Raw genomic sequence first — 19,201 nt, forward strand, 5'->3', positions numbered from 1 at the left:
GTCTTGAGGGGGGGGGGGAAAGGGGGCATGATTCCCCTTGGTAGCTATGATCTCAGCGATCCAAAACATCCTTGAATTGCTGATCGTAAAAGATCAACAAAACTCGCCCACTGTTACAATAGAACTAGGGGCTTTTACAACGGAGGAACCTTCACTAGGGGTTCCTACCTTAGGGGATCCATCACCAGGAGCTCCTGCTGCAGAGTAACCTACACCAGGGGGGTTTTAGTTTTTAGAAACTTGGTCCTTCAATACTAAACCCTGCTCTGTGGGTTCTAAAAAGTCTTGGGAAAACTGGTCTCAGAGTTCTGGATCCTGAAAGATCTCCTCTAGGGTTCCTTACCCCGTAGAACCTTCTAAAAAGTCTTGGGAAAACTGGTCTCAGAGTTCTGGATCCTGAAAGATCTCCTCTAGGGTTCCTTACCCCGTAGAACCTTCTCTAAAGGTTTCTAATCCAGTAGAACTTGCTCTAGGGGTTCCTAATCCAGTAGTGCATTCTCTAGGAGTTCCTAATCCACTAAAACCTGATCTAGGGGATCCTAATCCAGTAGAACCTTCTCAAGGGGCTCCTAATTCAGTAGAACCTGCCCTAGGGGTTCCTAATTCATTAGGACTTGCTCTAGGGGTTCCTAATCCAGTAGAACCTGCTCTAGGGGTTCCTAATCCAGTAAAACCTGCTCCAAGGGTTCTTAATCCACTAGAACCTGCTCTATGGGTTCCTACTCCGGAAGAACCTGCTCAATGGGTTCCTGAACCGTCAGAACCTGCTCTAAGGATTCCTTCTTGACCCTGAACCTGTCCTTTTGGCTCCTACTTGGATGAAACCTTCCCTGGTGGTTCTTTCTTTAGATGGGACCACTCTAGGATATTCGGCTGTATAGGAACGTGCTCCAAGGTCAGGAACTGCTGAAGAAACTGCTCCGGGGGTTCCATTCATAGGCCTAAGGATTTTTTTTTTATCCTTCTCCGTATAGGTTTCGATTCTGAGTTTGTGTTCTTTGTTTCTCTTGGTTCTATCCTTATGAACATTGTAATATCAATGTTCCGATCAATAATAAAAGGACTGTAAACGGAATTTTCAGTAGACCTACATGCAAAGATTGCAAATATCGATTCTTAAAACCTTTGTCTGATTAAGTTTAGTTTTTTGTCAATTGTGGTTTCACTTGAATTACACGTTCAGCCCCTTATATTTATGATAACTTCTCTTCTTGATCGGGAAACCCTTGGATAAACTGGACGCAATCAGTATATGTACTTTTAGGGACGCACAACAGTATTGATAAATCTACATACCCACAAAACATAAGACTTTGGCAAAATAAAAAAAAAGCCAACAAACGACTTTTTTTAAGGTAGAAGTCTTAATTCAACCTTGGAATCATCATATTTATAAAGGTCAGGTCGTCTTTACAGTTTCAAAGATAATCGGATTTTAAGATTTCCGTTTGATGAAAATTTTCAGTTTTTTTGCGAATTAAAAAAATTACTCTTTTTCAGAAAAAAAACCAACAGGTTGCTAAGATATATGGATTACAAAATGCTAGTGTGAAGAACTCAGTTTCTTTCGGTCTAAGCCATAACTGTGTTTTTTTACCCTTTTCAGTAATCGTTCAGTAATGTATTAAGTATGTTTATTATGAAAAGAACTACGTAAAAGAAAATCTATAAATAACCTCAAGGTTAGAATCTACTTTTAGCTTCAGTTTACACGGAGAAGAGAGATAGAGATAGTTTGTGAAGAAAATAAACTTTTTTAATCAGAAATGTAATCTTCAAGTTAATAGACCTTTCAGTATTTTAGATAAAAAATTTAGTACATTTTGCATCCGACATATTGAACGTGTATAATATAAATCTTGGAATACAGTAATCTTTCCAGAGCTGAAAACTTTAGAATAGTGGATATCGAGATCAATGCTTGATCCTCTCGTTTTGCTAATATCAAGATTAATTTGTCTTTAGATTAATTTCTAGATATTAGAGATGCGCTCTTTAACTTTTGAAAAACCGGTTTTTAATTTTTGCACATTTCGATGGTGTCATATCAATTGAACTAATAATCGATTGAACGAATGTAAGTTTTGGATTAATGTTTATTAAGACTAACGTGCAAAATGGCTTTAGTCCTCAAATGTGATAAAATATGTTTTTTTAATAAGTTTATATCAACATGATTAAATTTATATTTGTTTAAATGCCGTAAAAGCTGGGTTGAGAAAAGCTGACTTTAGTTTAGTCGGATATTAGTCCAATCGATATAGCATCGTATCTGTAATTGTTATCAAACGTAACTTGTATACACTAGAGTATAGGGGTATCCAAAAAAAGAGGATTAAGAAGAAAGATTATAGTTTCAAAGCTTAACACTTTAGAATTAGATACCCTTAATCCTGATCGCTTAATCTGAATATCCATTGCTGAAACTTTTAACTTTCTTTTTAATCCGCTCTCGTTGGATATCACATTTCCACCTACATGTAATAAAGATACAAATACATATACAATGCTATATCGATTGGACTAATATCTGATTGAACTAAAGTCAGTTGTTCACCAGCCGGCTTTTAGAGCATTTAAACAAATGGACATTTAATCATTTTAATATGAACTTTCTAAAAACATATTTTATAACGTTTGAGGACTATAGAATTTTTGTCTTAAAAAACATTAATATAAAACTTACGTTCGTTCAATCGATCATTAGTCCAATTGATATGACATCTCAAATGCGAGAAAAAATAAAACCGGTTTTTCAAAAGTTAAAGAACGCATCTCTAATCTCTAGAAATTAATCTAAGATTAAAAAAAAGAGAGAATCAAGCATTGATCTTGATATCTTCCATTCTAAAGTGTTCAGCTCAGCTCAGACTACATTTGTTACATAAAACGTGCTGGGTCGAGTTTACACTGGGTAGTCCAGATTGGAAAGTACGACTGAATGCATATACAGTACATGTTGTACCGGCTCGGATCATGAGATCGTATCTTTTTTATAAAAATGAAAGTTTCGTTCAAAATGTCTTTGATCTGAGTAGGTTTGATATTTAGATAAAAATGTCTTATTTTTAATAATCGACGATTGCGGATTTTCCAAGGCGACTTGTTGATTTTTTAAATATTTATTTTCAGGAATGATTTCTTCACAATGTTGGAGGACGTTCTCATCCTCTCTAATATAGAGGACAACGAAATTTCAATTGAGAAGTTTTTGGATCAAGCGCTTTAAATACAAATCAGGGGGTTAATTAAAAGACCCAAACATAACCAAACGACGATTTTACGTAAAATATTTGCATGCGGGTTTTAAATAAGAATTTCTAACAGAGGTTACTTTAATTTTAGTTTAGCTTTGAATGATTCAAATTTTACAATTAGACAAAGATTTTTTTATTTTTTTTAAAAGTTGTTTTTTAACGAAAAATGCAAACTGAAATCAAAATTTTATATATTATTTATCTACCTTTAACCAATTTTGTGGACCAAATAAACGACCAAAACTGTTTCTTTTTGCAATCCTCACTTTTTAAAAGAAATTTCTACTTTCTGGAACTTTGAATTGTGAATAGTATTTTTTAAATAATCAATATCTGCATTCTGCAATAACTGCAATAATAGCAAACTTATTTTTATGGAAAAGAAGATTATTTTTGAAAAGTGAAATTAATACAGTGATTACCAGAATATTAAGACGACATTTAACCATGCATTTGATTCTGGTACAATGCAAATGGCTTAACCAGTAAGCTATCAAATCACTTTTGAGTTAAATGGGTCTGTTTACACTGCACAATTGCATTGCCTCGTGATCTTTGGACTATTTAAAGTCTTATCTTGAGTTTAAAAGTCGACTTACTATTCCAGATTTATCTGGTTATCACTGTATCAAAAAACAAAATCCTGTGTATAATGTGAAAAGGAACAGAATAGTTGCCACAAACTCTAGTTTTTTATCCTTCCAACATGCAGATGTTGTAAACCTTTAATATTTTAAATTACCAATTTTTAGATTATAAAATTAGAGTTAGTGGCGAGGACAGAATTTTTGTGATGTCAAATATTGTTAATCTTAAAACGCTTGATCAGTTAATATTGACACCACAAAAATTCTGATTTGACTTCCTTTATCATAATTCTGCAGCATAATAATATGATCAGAATATTATCAACAGTTTTTAAATATTGTAAATTATAGTGGAACATTTCACACATTGTAAACAGTTTTTAATATTGTAAATTGTAGTGAAACATTTCATACATTGTAAACAGTTTTTAAATATTGTAAATTGTAGTGAAACATTTCACACATTGTAAACAGTTTTTAAATATTGTAAATTGTAGTGAAATATTTCACACATTGTAAACAGTTTTTAAATGTTGTAAATTGTAGTGAAACATTTCACACATTGTTTAAATCAAAAAAAATCAAAAAGTGTAAAATTGATGTATTTTGATATTGTAAATATTGTAAATACCCAATGGATCCAAAAATACTAGAAAACTACGCATTTATATCTCTCTATAGAAAAGAGCATGTGAGCACAAAACATTTTTTATGTATTTTTTATTTTTATTCTAATATAAAATCATAGTCAAATCAAAATTCTTTTTTAAGAAAATCAAGAATTATCTTTAACAGGGGTTATTTGTACAGTGAGACTCAAAGAACTTTGAAATACGAAGACGACTGTAAGTTTTGATTTTAAACGGTCGTTAGCATGAAGCACACCAATAGTGCAATGTCACAGCAGACCCATTTCACCTTATTAGATGATTATTAAGGTACTTTAAAACAACATCAAATACAATTTATACCGCTAAGATGTTGTCTTCGTATTCCACAGTTTGATTGGTTTAACTGTATACAATTAGATTATAACCCAAACATTTTCACTGCATTTTCAATTTAACATAGAATACCTTTTTTACTTCAATTTCAGTTCCTTCAGAATACTTAAGCATTTTGATCAATCAAATTGATTACAGATTCTATTTGATTTTTGTCAATGCACATGTAAAATTTCTTTGTTTGTACTCTGTACATGTAAAATTTATTTGTTGTGAACATAAACATATATGTGTAAAGTTAATGATATATTATCATTAGTAGCAGTTTTTAAAATAATTTATTAATTTCAATCAGATTTTGGACATTTTACCTTTGTATCCTAGCACACAGATTGTTTTTAACCTGATACCTTAACAAGTAAATGTGATGCTTAAACTTATATATAATACTAGCTTGGGAACCCAGCGCTGCCAATAAAAGTTACTACCGCCGTTTACCCGCACTTGAGGCAAGATTTGAGGCAAATCGGTTTAGGGGTTCCTGAGTTATGATCGGACAAACAAACAGAGATAACTACTTTAAATAAAAAGATATATATATTGTATTATAATATAAAGGAAAATGTGTTATTTCATGAAATGTTTAAGTGTGTAGAAATAAAGTTTATGTTAGCAAATTTTCGCTCATATACTACAGTTTCACCCAGAACTTCGGAAACATTCAAAAAATTTATAAAATGTCGTCTTGACAATTTTTCAAAGAGGTTTATACTGTTATACCTAAATCTCAGTAATTGTAAAATTAAAAAATAAATAGCCATGAAATATGGGAGACCATAATAATAAATATAATAATATAATAAAATATAATAAATATAATAATAAATATACATATGGGAGACCATATTATTATCAAAAAAAATATCTTCAAAATTTCATTGTCAGTAGGTTTTAAAGACAACATTTTATAAATTCTTTTAATGTCTCCGTCAGTTTTGGGTTAAACTAGCTGAGGTACCCGGCGTTGCTTGTAGAATCTCTAAAATCCTCCAACAATCGACAGAAATCAACATCCTTGACTGAAAGGAATATCTGAGAAATGAGAGCCCTATGACGAACCATTTTTATATTTTGTTACAGCTCTAAGTGATGGTGTTGAGCCGGCAACGGTGACATATATACACGCGTACAAACATATTCTTACACTTAAATCTATGAATGAGAGAATTGACACAAATTTGGTCTTTATTAATATTCTAAAGGAATTGAGTCTTTGCCACAAATTTAAATTTTCTAATCCTTAATCTTTGCAACCTAATAGTGTACACTTTTGATATTTCAAACTTAAATCATTTGAACTAATAGAATTCATAGTTTGAAATATCTAAGTTATACAACATTAATTTAGTTATAGGAATTAAAATTAGAGTTTGTAATTATGACTGAAATTCTATATTCTAGCGCAATTTCGTGCAATTTTTTTAGAGAATGAATGCACAATTTCGTGCAAAACTGGTTTCGTATGTATACCAGAATCTATTGTTTCCTGGAAACCCTATCCATGACAGATTTTATTTATTCATCTGTTACGAATGCTTGGAAAGTCGTCTTTATCGAAATCCAAATCAAGAACTTTTCACAATAAAATATGATGATGTGCATACAGACCATACAATATGATATCAGATTATCTCCAAGCTTTAGTGCCAAAATACGTACATAATACTCGAAGTATTTTTTGCATGAAAATCTTTATATTAGCAATATACAATTATTTTTAATGATTCTTTCCTTTTATATTTTCTTATTAGTTCCGAATTTCTCAATTTAAAGCTAACAGTCTTTTAAGACGCTTCGCGTCCATCTTATACTTCAACTTTTAATTGTGGCTTTATTTTTGAGTATCATCTCTTTTTACAGTGTAAGAAAAAATAAAAAAAAGTTTGCGGATTTTATAATATATTTTCGCGCGAATTTTTAAAATTTTATAAAATTAAAAAACTTTTAAAGACATATTTTCAAAATTTTGATCATTCATAAACCTTCTGTGGGGTCACGCGAGGACCCACAAAAAATGAGGGCCCGATCGGTTCAGCCGTTTTGACGTTTATTGGATACAAACAAACAGACATACAAGCAAAGTACATATATAAACTTTAATTGCACGATAAAGTTTTAAAAAGAAAAGGCATTTAGCTGGAAAGCAAAACGGGTAGGAACATATGTATAGCATGAATTCTATTTTGATGTACTGCGTATAATGTGTGACTGAACATTAACATAAAATGTAGCTTTAAACTTATTTTCAGGCTCAAAAGTGCTTAAAAATTTCATAGCCATGGCCAACTTTAAATTTCTCTTTAAATATACAGGGTGTCCCAGTAAACATGAAAGTTGCAGGGGTATAGTTTTAAATAGCGTATACTTTAATTGAAAACATTGTCACATTTTGCAATTTATTTCGTTAGAATAATCTTTCACTTAAATATATTTTACTTTAGAATCAATTTTACTTTATATTTGACTGCAATATAATATACAGTAGTGTCTACCAATATCAGGAGGAGTGGCAAATGAAAAATGGAAAGGGAGCTCTGGTTGGAATGAATATGTAAAACCATATCAGGCTGAAAGTAAGTTATGGTTTGGTGTTTGGCAAGCAGCTGGGAGGCCAAACATCAAACCAGAACAAATTTAATCTATACTATTAATATATGTATGTATATCTTTGTGTGTAAATAAATCTTTATAATAATATCTTTTATTATTCCCCTTGGTATAAAACATCTTAACAAATTATGGAAAAAGACTTTTAAAACTATTCACCAACTCTCATGTTTCGTTGGACATTCTCTGCTCTTTGCTAGACACTCACATTTAAGTTTCAATGATAATATTGTCTTCTACGTTTTTAGAATGTTTCCTTTTCTTCGATAGTTAAACAAGCATCCTAATTCTATAAAGGAATTGAATCTTTGCAACAAACTCAAAGTTTCTCAGCTTTGATATTTCAATCTATAGATTATTTGATCCAACATTATTTATAGTTTGAAATATCTAAGGTCTACGACATTTAGTTGATAAGATATATGGATAGATAGATTTGAAAGGTCTTATCTTCTCTTCTGGCCCGAATTGTACAGGGTTAACCACAAAGGAAAAGACTTCAGAGACGACTGTACAGAATTTGTACGGTCTGTTTTCTTAAATTTGCAATTCCCTGCGACTGTAAACTTGTTTCTTTCTTTGCAAAATCGGAATATAAGCCATTAAAATACTGCACGTAGGGCAGCTTAATTTGAACTTGAAATCGTCATATTTTAAGATATTCAGGTCGTCTTTATACTCTCATTCTTATTGGGTAATCCTGTATATCATGAAAATAACGCACTGTGATTTAAATGGCTCAAGCTCTCAATTAAAATGGATTCGAATGTTACCATTTACTTCTTAAAAAATAAAGCTTATAACAAAGTGCTTTCAAGTGCTAGAATGAAATTGTAAAGTGCTACAGAAAAGTAAATTAATGCGTTAAAATCAAAGCCCAAGGCGTTGTGACACTTCAAAGTCGACCCTGTATTAAAAATTGATGTGACTTTTATAAGCAGTCAGAATCTATGTGAACGGTGGGTAAGACACAAAATACTTTATTCAATCATGATTTTTAATATTTTACATTGAGCGATGTTTGAAATATATTAATTAAGATGAAAACTTCTGAAGGTTTGTTTATATATCATGACCAAGGCTGCTTGTTGAGCTGGAACCCTTTAATCGTTTAATCCTAAAATCAGATAAAATTAAGACGACATTTAAAAGCGCCATTTAATAAACTATATTAGTACCTGTAAACATAAGGTATACCCCTTCTAATATCTTTGTCCCAGATAATAATGACAAGGGGGGCAAGCACTAGATCCATATATCCTAGATACATACACTGGTAATCAGAAAACAGTGGTTTCGTTGTCGTCTTACTCTTTCTTTTATTTTAAATTGTCGTTGAGAAAAGTATTTTTGAAACGTATTTATTTCTATAAATTTGCCCATCAGAATTTTTGTTTAGTGAATCTTGAAAATAAAATTATTTTACGTAAAATTTCTTTAAAAAACGAAAGGAGGAAGACGACAATCTCTCCACAATTTTCTGGTCACTACTTTACAAAAAAATGAAGCTTAGATACATTTCGGATGTTCACAATGTTTAATTAGCGAAAAAGTTAAGTTAAATTGTCTTAGACTACTCCGATTTTGTAAAAACAAACTTATGAATTACAACTTTACAAGTTTAGACTTGTAAAAGGCATTTGACTTCTTATTTTTTTTCCCGCACTATTCGTTAATTATATTACATTTCGATCATGAACGTTGCAGATAAACAGAACCTTAAGCTTTTCTAAAAATACACAGTGTAATTATTTTTATTGATAGTCAGAAAACGAGGAAAGAATTGTCGTCTTTGTCCTTGGAAGGGTTTTAAAATTTGTAAAGGTTAAAACTGAGCCTATCTTCGTTCCTTGAAAAATTTTAAAATTTGTAAAGGTTAAAACTGAGCCTATCTTCGTTCTTTGAAAAATTTTAAAATTTGTAAAGGTTAAAACTGAGCCTATCTTCGTTCTTTGAAAAATTTTAAAATTTGTAAAGGTTAAAACTGAGCTTATCTTCGTTCCTTGAAAAATTTTAAAATTTGTAAAGGTTAAAACGCAAATTGGTGTGATACGGAAGTATAAATAATGTTATCAATTTTATCTTTTTTTTCAATGTAGACTTTAGATTATTACTGAAAAATGGGTTTAAAGCGCTTGATATAAAACTGTAAACTGAATACTCACCTAATAGATATTTGAAAAGTAGTATTCTATAAGATGAGAAGCCTAACAATCCTCCCCCAACATACTAGGGGAAACAGAAATCATTTCAGCAAGTTAATTGAAAAGGATTAATTTTAGAATTAAATTGTTTGACATGAATACCTCCGCTCCTTTCAGATTAATTATATGAGAGAGGAGCGCCAGGAATCCTAGAGAATATACCAAACCAAACTCTCGCCATCTAAATATGATGTTGTTTTGAACATACTGTTCACACTTGTTGTATACAGCAAGCACCTCTGACCCTTTAGTAAAAGTAAATTTAACCTAAAGTCTGACCACGTCAACCTTGTTGCACCGGCTAGTCCTACTGAGTGTCAGCTTTATTTACCCAATGTCCAGGTGATACAGTACAAACTGGGACCGGAAATGTTGACCCGGCTAGGAAATTCAAATGTACTACGGCTGCCCGTGACAGTCCCTTTCAACTTACAATTAAACATATGATATTTTCTTCTATCAATAATTACAATCCTAAACAAAGATTTTTTGTTTAAAAAAAGAAACTGCAGGCACGTAAAAGATATTTATATTGTTTTGCCGAATTATTTTATTCTTCTATTTCGTTAAACCTATTAAAGAAGAGCAAAAGGTATCAAATGGTGTATTTCCTTTGCTAATATTGAGAATGTTAGGATCTTCTTGGTGGTAATTTTTTAAAGTTTAACTGCATAATAATGACTGACTTGATTTGGTTTGAATTAATTTGACAGCCAAGAACTTCTTCATTGGCAAAGTTGCCACAAAAAGTGTTACATATTGAAAGTTGCCAGTGTTGAAGTTCTACAATTGGAAAGTAGCCACTTAAGAAGTTTTACAATTTTGAAATTCTACATTTGAGAAATTGTAATAATTAAGATGTTTTACATTTGCATAGGAAGTTTTAAAGGAATCAAGTCTTTGCAACAAACCCTGATTGTCTGATCCCAATATCTTTGCAACCCAATGCCGTAGATCTTAAATATTTTTAACTATAACTTCTGTTAGTTAAAAAGATCTAAAATTGAAATATCAAAGGTTACACCATCAGATTGTAAAGATATAGGAATTAGAAAATTTGATTTTTGACAAAGACTCTTATGAAGACGTCAATCAAGAAGTTCTTCATTTAGAAAAACAGAAATTCTACATTTTTGAAGCTGCCAGATGAGAAGTTCTATTTTTAGTAAGTTACCACATAAAGACATTAGAGTGTACCTGGATGGAAGTTCTAGGTCATCCAGACAGTTGTAACATTGAGTGAATATCTTAATCATTTATTTTTTATTTTTATAACTTTTTATAATTCAATTTTTGTTTTTATTTTAATGATATAAGTTACCTCAATAACTGAAGTCAGTACTGGACCTTAAGAAAGAAATATTTTAGAAAGTATTTTAACGTTTTTTTTATTTCTTCTCACCTATGAGGATAGGTAGAATGAGAACTAATCCTAGAAGAAGAAGATCAACTAAACTAACCGTAGGTTCCCAAACTTTACAGAAGGTTGTGTCTGTGTTTCTCACTACCTGTATCAAACCAGATCTTGTTTCATGAATACTAGAACCCGGAGATGAATACTGGGATACAGGGATATAGGGATACATGACCCCAGGAATATAAAAATCTAGGGATACATGGATACCGGCAACCTTGGGATATTGGAAACACATTGAACCATGGATACATGGATACAAACATCCATATAGGTAAAGATTAACCCAGGGATACATTTTCATTAGGGATTTATTTTGATAATTGTAAGTACAGGACTGATCTTTAAGCAAAGTTATCTAGCTAATTGTACTGAGCTGAAAACTTTAGATTAAATGGATATAACCTAAATCACGATCGCTTAATCTGAGTATCCAATGTTCTTTCGATTTTCTTCTTAATCCTCTTTTTTGGATACTCCTACTGTATACAAGTTACGTTTGATAACAATTACAGATACGATGCTATATCGATTGGACTAATATCCGATTGAACTAAAGCCATTTTGAACGTAAACCGTTATAAACATTAATCCAAAACTTACTCTAGTATATGCTAAAAATGCAGGGAAGAATGCTCAGGAAATTCCCCGTCTTCTCATCAAAAGGGTTCGTCTCGAACTAACTCCTTTTCCCCAAGCTTCGCTCCACCCTAGCCTGGGCCTAGGCTGGTCGGCCGCCTCCTCCTGCCCCCGCCCTCTGGAATAACGGAACAACTGCGTCGCTTGGGTTATTTACAGATTTGTTTGGCTTGTTAGAATTATCATATAAACACAACTAAAACCGTTATGATTCAAAAGTCTGCACAAGGGGGGGGGGGCATGATACCCCTAGATAGCTATGATCTCAGCGATCTTAAAATCCCTTGAATCGCTGATCGTAAAAGATCAACAAAATCACAACATTGTTACATTACATTTGTTCAATCGATCATTAGTTCAATTGATATGACACCATCAACACCGGAAATGCGCAAAAATTAAAAAACCGGTTTTTAAAAGTTAAATAGCGCATCTCTAATCTCTAGAAATTAAGGTAAAGACTAAATTAGTCTTGATATTAGCAAAAAGAGAGGATCAAGCATTGATCTCGATATTCACAATTCTAAAGTTTTCAGCTCAGTATAAATTATTAAAAAGATTACAGTCTGAAACAAAAGTATTGAAATATGAAGCCGACTTTTAGACTTAAGTAATGACTTCAAATTGCCCAATGAACATGAGACACAGCAATTGTCCGGTGTAAAAACAAACCCATTTCAATTAGTTTAAGTGATTTAATAACAATTACTACTTAAACTATCTGCTGTGTAACAATATTAAATACACTTAAATATTGCCTTAATGTCGTCTTCCTTTTCGACAGTTTTCTGGTTTTTACTGTAAGTTTTTCAAATCCTTGAAATTAGGTTGATTAAGATCTGAACTGTTCCTCTATGACGTCACTTGAGTTTGGGAAGGGACGAAGAAAGTACGGACGTTGAATCTTCGGACTTTCTCCTAAAATATTAATTTTTTAAACCATATTTTATCAAATGAATCAAGATTCTTTTCAGGAGGTGGGGCTATAATGCACAGTGGGGTATTTTAGGGGGTCAGGTCAGGTCACAATTGTCCTTGTAAAATGTTAAAGACCTATATTTTTCTCAGACATGTTTTTTTTTGTAAAAACCTATATAGCTTAAAGCCTTTCTGCTTTACAAGTTTACCTTATTTAAATGAACTGTATGCGCAATTTCAAGTTACCCTCCATGCAAAGAAGACCCGATTGAAAAAAGGTACCCTTCAAGCTTTAATCTGTTCAAAAAGGTGGAAGACATTTTTGTTTAAAGAATGTGCTTTGTGTTTCATGATGAGAATGGACAAAATAAACACATGCTGAAATCTCTTTATTTACAAACATTGTATGAATTTTCCCTTGTATCCATTTAAAATGATTTCAATTTATAATTATTTTTCCCGTTCATATATTTATCATGAAATGCAAGGTTTTAAAGCAAGGAAAGTGAATTGCAGTTGCGTATACTTTGTTTGTAAACAAGAATAGATGCATCAGTTTTATTTTAGTATCCGAGGAGTTTAAAAGCATTAAATTTTGATAATTTTGATAATTCACATAATAGTTTTCTATGACCAGAATATTTCATTGATTATTTTTGTGAAAGATGGATCCCATGTCAGGCTTCGACATCCGTCTTGTGTTTACATTACCGCCCAGAGACACAGCAGTACAAAAGATACTAAAATAACTGTCCTTGCATTATAACCTTGATGAATGGATCCTTTAACATTCAAGGGGTCATAGTGTAGATAGATTACACAGAAGATGTAAAAAAAATATATACATTATAGCCTTTTCACAAGAAACTACAGACAGAGGATTTAGGATAATCTAGAAATAAAAATATATTCTAATGACCATTATTCAGTAGCAAGCGCGCCCAAGGATTTGTTTTGTCTCTGATTCATGTATAAAATACCTTTTTAAAGAGTTTTCACGGAAATGACCAGTTTTCTGTCGGATTTTATAACTTTAACACACATTACTGATCTCTCCCCCCTCCCTGATACCCCATTGTGCCCCCCCCCACCGAAAAAAATGAATGAAAAATTAACAAATTGAACGTCTTATTTGATCTTGTTCAACCAAACTAAAACTTTAAAATCTATAAACCAGTTTAAACATTACAAAACATATATTAGGGTTATCACCAAAAACTGAGACTTCAAGGACGAATTTACAGAAAATATACTGTCTGATTCCTCATAATCATGATTCTAAGCAACTGTAAACTTGTTTCTCTCTTTTATTAATATTTAAATAATACATTAAAAGATTATATTCAAGCAGAAGACCTAATTTAACCTTGGAATCTTCAGATTTAAAGAGTTTCGGGTCGTCTTTACAATTTCATCCTTTGTTAATAACCCTGTATGTTATTTTACCATTTTGATCGAACAGATATCTGAGAACTCCAATCAGTCCAGCTCCTTAACAATCCAGTAGAAATTAAAATTAGCTTTTATATCTTTGGGCCGTACCCGTTCAAAACAGCATATTTAAGGCGAAATTTATCAAATATATATATTGGATTGAGATGAAAATATCACCAATCAACCCATATCTTGACTCGTCCTCTACTAAAACTTATGAAAAGGTGGTATAAGGTAATTTCCAAAAAGCATAATCCCAAAAGAGACCTTCCAAGTGACAATTCCCAAGTGGCAACTCCACAAATGTGCAATTTTCCAAAGGCTTAGCTAGACCTACTAAGGCACCGCCTTTGGGCGCCACAGCGGGCAGGGCACTGCGGCTAGGATGGACTAGGGCGGGGGAGGGGGGAGCACCGCGGCTTAAACAAACTTGGAAATTTTCAGAATTTGATCAATCCTCTCTTTAATTTAAAAATTATGAATTAATTCCGCGTAAATAAACCGAGGTTGAAACTAATGTTTTGAGTATTCTTTATCTTAAACGCTTGATCTCAATCTCCATTGTAGGCACTTTTAAATTTTAGGATAAATACTCATGATCTCCTCATAATCTATAGATCTGCATAATATGCAGATCAATGCTTGATCCCAAGATCAAGAGAAACACAAAAGTTCTGACTTAAAAATTTATCAATTCAAGTTTTCCTTATTTATTAGAACTTCCTCTCTCCCATGTCACAAGATATTTTAAACTAGAAATTTCAAAATCGAAATCTAATTCTAAACTCCAGAAATTAAAAATTTATGAAGTTAAGATGTTTAAGTTTAAAATTAACTATTCAAGATTGAAAATTCAGAACTAAATCCATTAAGTAAAACTTAAAATATTGAATTTTCTAGAATAAAGATAATGATTTATGACATAGTATGAAGTGTTTATGTTAGTATTCAGCACATCTTGAATCTGTATAAAGTTTAATCTTAATAATTCAATCCTCTCTCCAGGTACCTTGAGAAACAGGGGAAACTTTTCATATCATCAATATTTAAATACTTTCAACCAATCCTATTCAATACTCCTGAACCTACTCAAGTACTCCGGAACCTAAGAGTCTCTAGTACTCCCGAACCCACTCAAGTACTCCTGAACCTACTCCGTTAATCCTAAACCTACTCTAGCACTCCTGAACCTGCTCCGGTACTCCTGAATCTACTCCAGTACCCCTAAACCTACTCCAGTACTTTAGTACTCCTGAACCTACTCCAGCACTTCTGAACCCACTCCAAAACTCATGAACCAACTCTACTATTCCTGAACTTACTACGATACTCCAGAAGCAAATATAATACTCCTGAACCTACACCAGCACTTCTTAACCTACTCTAGTACTCCTGAATCTGTTCCAGTACTCCCGAACCCACTCAAGTACTCCTGAACCTACTCCGTTAATCCTAAACCTACTCCAGCACTCCTGAACCTGCTCCAGTATTTCTGAACCTACTCCAGTACTCCTGCACCTACTCCAGTACTCCTGCACCTACTCCAGTATTCCTGAACCTACCCCGCTACTCCTGAATCTTCTCCAGCACTGCTGAACTGCTCAGGTACTCTTGAACCTACTCCAGTATTTCTGAACCTACTCATGTACTCCTGCACCTACTCCGCTACTCATGCATCTACTCCAGTATTCCTAAACCTACTCCAGGTCCCATACCTATCCAAAGAATGATGAGAAGGATCTTCTGAGATTGTCTGGGACCATCATCCATTAGCTGAGCTTTCATCCGTTTTCTCTTCATCTGTAGACTAACCAACTTCTCGATTTCTATATCTCCATCACTTGAAGAAAAGCAATTTTTAAAATAAAAATATTCCTTTAAGTAAACAAATAAAATGATGATTTAAAGTTGATAAAAAGTTAAAAAGTAAATACGTTTTTTGTCACAAACTCAATTTTCTAGCAATCTTAGCAATCTGATGGTGTAAACCTTTGATGTTTCAAACTTTGAATTTTTGATCTAACAAAATTCATAGTTTAAAATACACAAAACTTTGGGGTGCAATGATATAGTGATTAAATTAGAGTTTGTGGCAAAAAGTTATTTCCTTTGTGCCTTAAAATGTACTTAATTCACTACTTTTTTATCTAGTTAGGTTTGTGGTTGGTCAGAGATTATTTAATTTTAAGCAAATAAACTAATTCCAACTCTATAATTGTCAAAACTCTTAATTTTGCAACTTTGGCTATTTCATCAAAAGTCAACGACATCAGGCTGCAAAGAATTATGAATTCTAATTGTTTTTGCTAATTCGATAAATAGGCAGGAATTATATATGATCTTTTATTTTTCTTGATACAGATAGAACGAAAGGAAAGTCGTTTAATTTTATTTTGGTAACTTCAAATGGATGGGCGGATTATTGGTAACTAATAATTTGGTAACTAACATTTTGGTAACTAACAATTTGGTAACTAATATTTTGGTAACTAATAATTTGGTAACTAATATTTTGGTAACTAATAATTTGGTAACTAATAATTTGGTAACTAATATTTTGGTAACTAATAATTTGGTAACTAATATTTTGGTAACTTGACAATTTGGTAACTAACAATTTGGTAACTGGACAATTTGGTAACCTGACAATTTGGTAACCTGACAATTTGGTAACCAACAATTTGGTAACCAACAATTTGGTAACCTGACAATTTGCTAACCTGACAATTTGGTAACCTGACAATTTAGTAACCTGACAATTTGGTAACTGGACAATTTGGTAACTTGACAATGTGTTAACTAACAATTTGTATAATTGAAACTAATGTTACACAATCATGGTTTGCATATTTATTTGTTGAATGCATAGAGAGAAAAAACAATATACAAGATTTCTTAAAAGTTTAATATGACAAATCCGCTAAAACTGTTTGTAACGTTCACAATCCCTCATCTCAAAATGGCAGGGTGCGAATTTCTGCGAACATCGAGGGGAGGTGTAATTCTGCAGGATTCTCAAAAATTTCAGTATTACATGAAAAATAATACACCTGACTATAGTCTTTTCGTTTGTAAGAGATATAAAGAGGATTCAAAAAATGCCAGGGTTTGATGAGTGTGATTAAAGGCTTCCCGAAAGAGGAGTCTATTGCTAGAGTTTACGCTTGCAGAATATCTGAGAGATATCCACCAGTCCCACAACAGCTCCAGAAACAAAACCCAGCTTGAGCGAATGAGAAAGCTCCATAACATTTGCTCCAAATGGGATGAATCAACTGTATAGGAGTACCTGGATGAAGGTACTGCGCTAATTTAAGTTTTCTCATAAGCATGTAGTTTAAATGTAATCATATGTAAAAGAAGTAAATGATTTATGAAAGTCTAATAAACCTGGTGAATCATAAATCTTTAAAGAGTCCTGCTTATTTCATTTTAGAATTTTATTGTAAACCAAATTGTCAAGTTACCAAAATATTAGTTACCAAATTTTCATTTACCAAATTGTCAAGTTACCAAAATATTAGTTACCAAATTGTCAAGTTACCAAATTGTTAGTTACCAAAATGTTAGTTACCAAATTATTAGTTACCAATAATCCGCACATCTTCAAATGTTTAATTGGAGTAAAAAAAAACATATTTGTATTAATTGTAATCTGTAATTTGTAATTGGTTTGTAATTTGTATCTGTAAAGTATCTGTAAAGTATCTGTAAAGTATCTGTACAGTATCTGTACAGTATCTGTAAAGTATCAGTAAAGTATCTGTAAAGTATCTGTAAAGTATCTGTAAAGTATATGTAAAGTGTCTGTAAAGTATCTGTAAAGTAAGGATCTGTAAAGTATCTGTAAAGTATCTGTAAAGTATCTGCAAAGTAAGTATCTGTAAAGCATCTGTAAAGTATCTGTAAAGTAAGTATCTGTAAAGTATCTGTAAAGTATCTGTAAAGTATCTGTAAAGTATCTGTAAAGTATCTGTATAGTATCTGTAAAGTATATACCCTCCAGGATGGATAAAGGCTGTTGCGAGGGGGACCATGTCTCCGAAAATGTTAGTAGCATGTTGCGGAACCCCTACAAAATAATATTATTTAAATTAAAGTCATTCTTCTGAAAGGGAGTGTCTACAAAAATTTAACAGTGGATAAGGATGAAATAAGGGAGCTAACTACTGTATAAACACAAGGGTACGGTTTTATCAATTATCTCTATACACATACATCGGATAGAAAAATATACGCTCTATCGATTCATAACTTTATTCTAAATCATATTAAACCAGCTTTCTGGGAACTTCCTTTAAAGTCATAAAACAATGGAATTCTCGGAGTCTTCTTTTTTCTTTCATTTGTAATATACCGCAATAGGGATTTTGTAATTTTTGTAGAAAGGTGCCCTTAACAATCAATACAATGAAGACGACTTTCGATTTTAATTTTTATTTCTTTCAGCTTTTAAACAGCATGGATTGTTACACATAATCATGGAAACAAAGTAAAGCTATAAAATGCCAGCTTCTCTTTCTTCACTTTTAAACCTGTAATTCAAAAAAGCTAATAATCAAAACATAAAAAAGTTGTCTTCATTGTTTGATATTAACGCCGACAAATGTAAATTGCACCAATTGCGCCAACAGGACCAACGACCGTCAGTTGACTACATTTGTTCCACACAGTTTTATAATTCTCATTTCTCAACAGAATCACTAGAATTTAATGTTCACCTAGTGCTCGTATTCTTGCTCTTCTTCCCCCTGCAGTTCAATAAAACAAATAGTGTTAATTTAAACAGTGGTTTTTGATTTAAGGGTCTGAATATACATCATTTCAAGTAACCGTCAATTTATATAGAGTGGCATATACCCATTATAAATATGTATAATCAAGGATGAATGAGATATCCTTTTTTCTCGGAAAATCGATTACAAAAATTGTGGGTTCTGTATAAAAATGACCTGCAGATTTGTACTAAAAAGACAATGAAAGAAATTGCCAGAATTAACATTTTATGGTTAACAAATGAAAACTTTCTCAGAAACAGGTTTAAAATAACCGTAGGCGTGTTTTCAAGGAACTTTTCATTTGTAGCTTTCGTGTCTGGTTCACAACAGTACCCTTCTTCTTCTACAGTACAGTACAG

At 32.2% G+C, this 19,201-nt stretch overlaps 2 protein-coding genes across 6 annotated transcripts in view; one reads left to right on the forward strand and one right to left on the reverse strand.

The window, feature by feature from the left end:
• The window catches only part of LOC111706347 (uncharacterized), a 44,568-nt gene extending 41,187 nt beyond the window's left edge, over window positions 1-3,381 (forward strand). For all 5 annotated transcript variants that reach the window (XM_023479198.1, XM_023479200.1, XM_023479202.1 and 2 more), the window contains one exon: window positions 3,133-3,381. In XM_023479198.1, coding sequence (XP_023334966.1) covers window positions 3,133-3,229 — 97 coding nt within the window. In that variant the 3' untranslated portion in view covers window positions 3,230-3,381. The remainder of the gene's footprint in view (window positions 1-3,132) is intronic.
• Window positions 3,382-8,419: 5,038 nt separating this feature from the next.
• On the reverse strand, window positions 8,420-19,018 carry LOC111706353 (uncharacterized). The gene is made up of 12 exons (XM_023479207.1): window positions 18,786-19,018; window positions 18,064-18,136; window positions 15,780-15,904; window positions 14,077-14,121; window positions 12,563-12,630; window positions 11,062-11,167; window positions 10,981-11,006; window positions 10,857-10,906; window positions 9,762-9,840; window positions 9,621-9,684; window positions 8,634-8,715; window positions 8,420-8,572 (listed from the first exon to the last, which is right to left on the reverse strand). The coding sequence occupies exons 2-12, from the start codon at window positions 18,099-18,101 to the stop codon at window positions 8,518-8,520; spliced, it is 738 nt and encodes a 245-aa protein (XP_023334975.1). The 5' UTR covers window positions 18,102-18,136; window positions 18,786-19,018; the 3' UTR covers window positions 8,420-8,517.
• Window positions 19,019-19,201: the final 183 nt, after the last annotated feature.

This window comes from Eurytemora carolleeae, unplaced genomic scaffold (genome assembly GCF_000591075.1).
Source record: "Eurytemora carolleeae unplaced genomic scaffold, Eaff_2.0 scaffold721, whole genome shotgun sequence".
Lineage (NCBI taxonomy): Eukaryota > Metazoa > Arthropoda > Copepoda > Calanoida > Temoridae > Eurytemora > Eurytemora carolleeae.

Coding starts and splice junctions, on each gene's coding strand:
- LOC111706353 (XM_023479207.1), bottom strand. CDS start 18,101: ATGGTCCCCCTCGCAACAGCCTTTATCCATCCTGGAGG. Junction 11,168..12,562: donor ACTCAAGTGACGTCATAGAG/GAACAGTTCAGA, acceptor GGTTTGATACAG/GTAGTGAGAAACACAGACAC. Junction 10,907..10,980: donor TACTGACTTCAGTTATTGAG/GTAACTTATATC, acceptor TAAATGATTAAG/ATATTCACTCAATGTTACAA.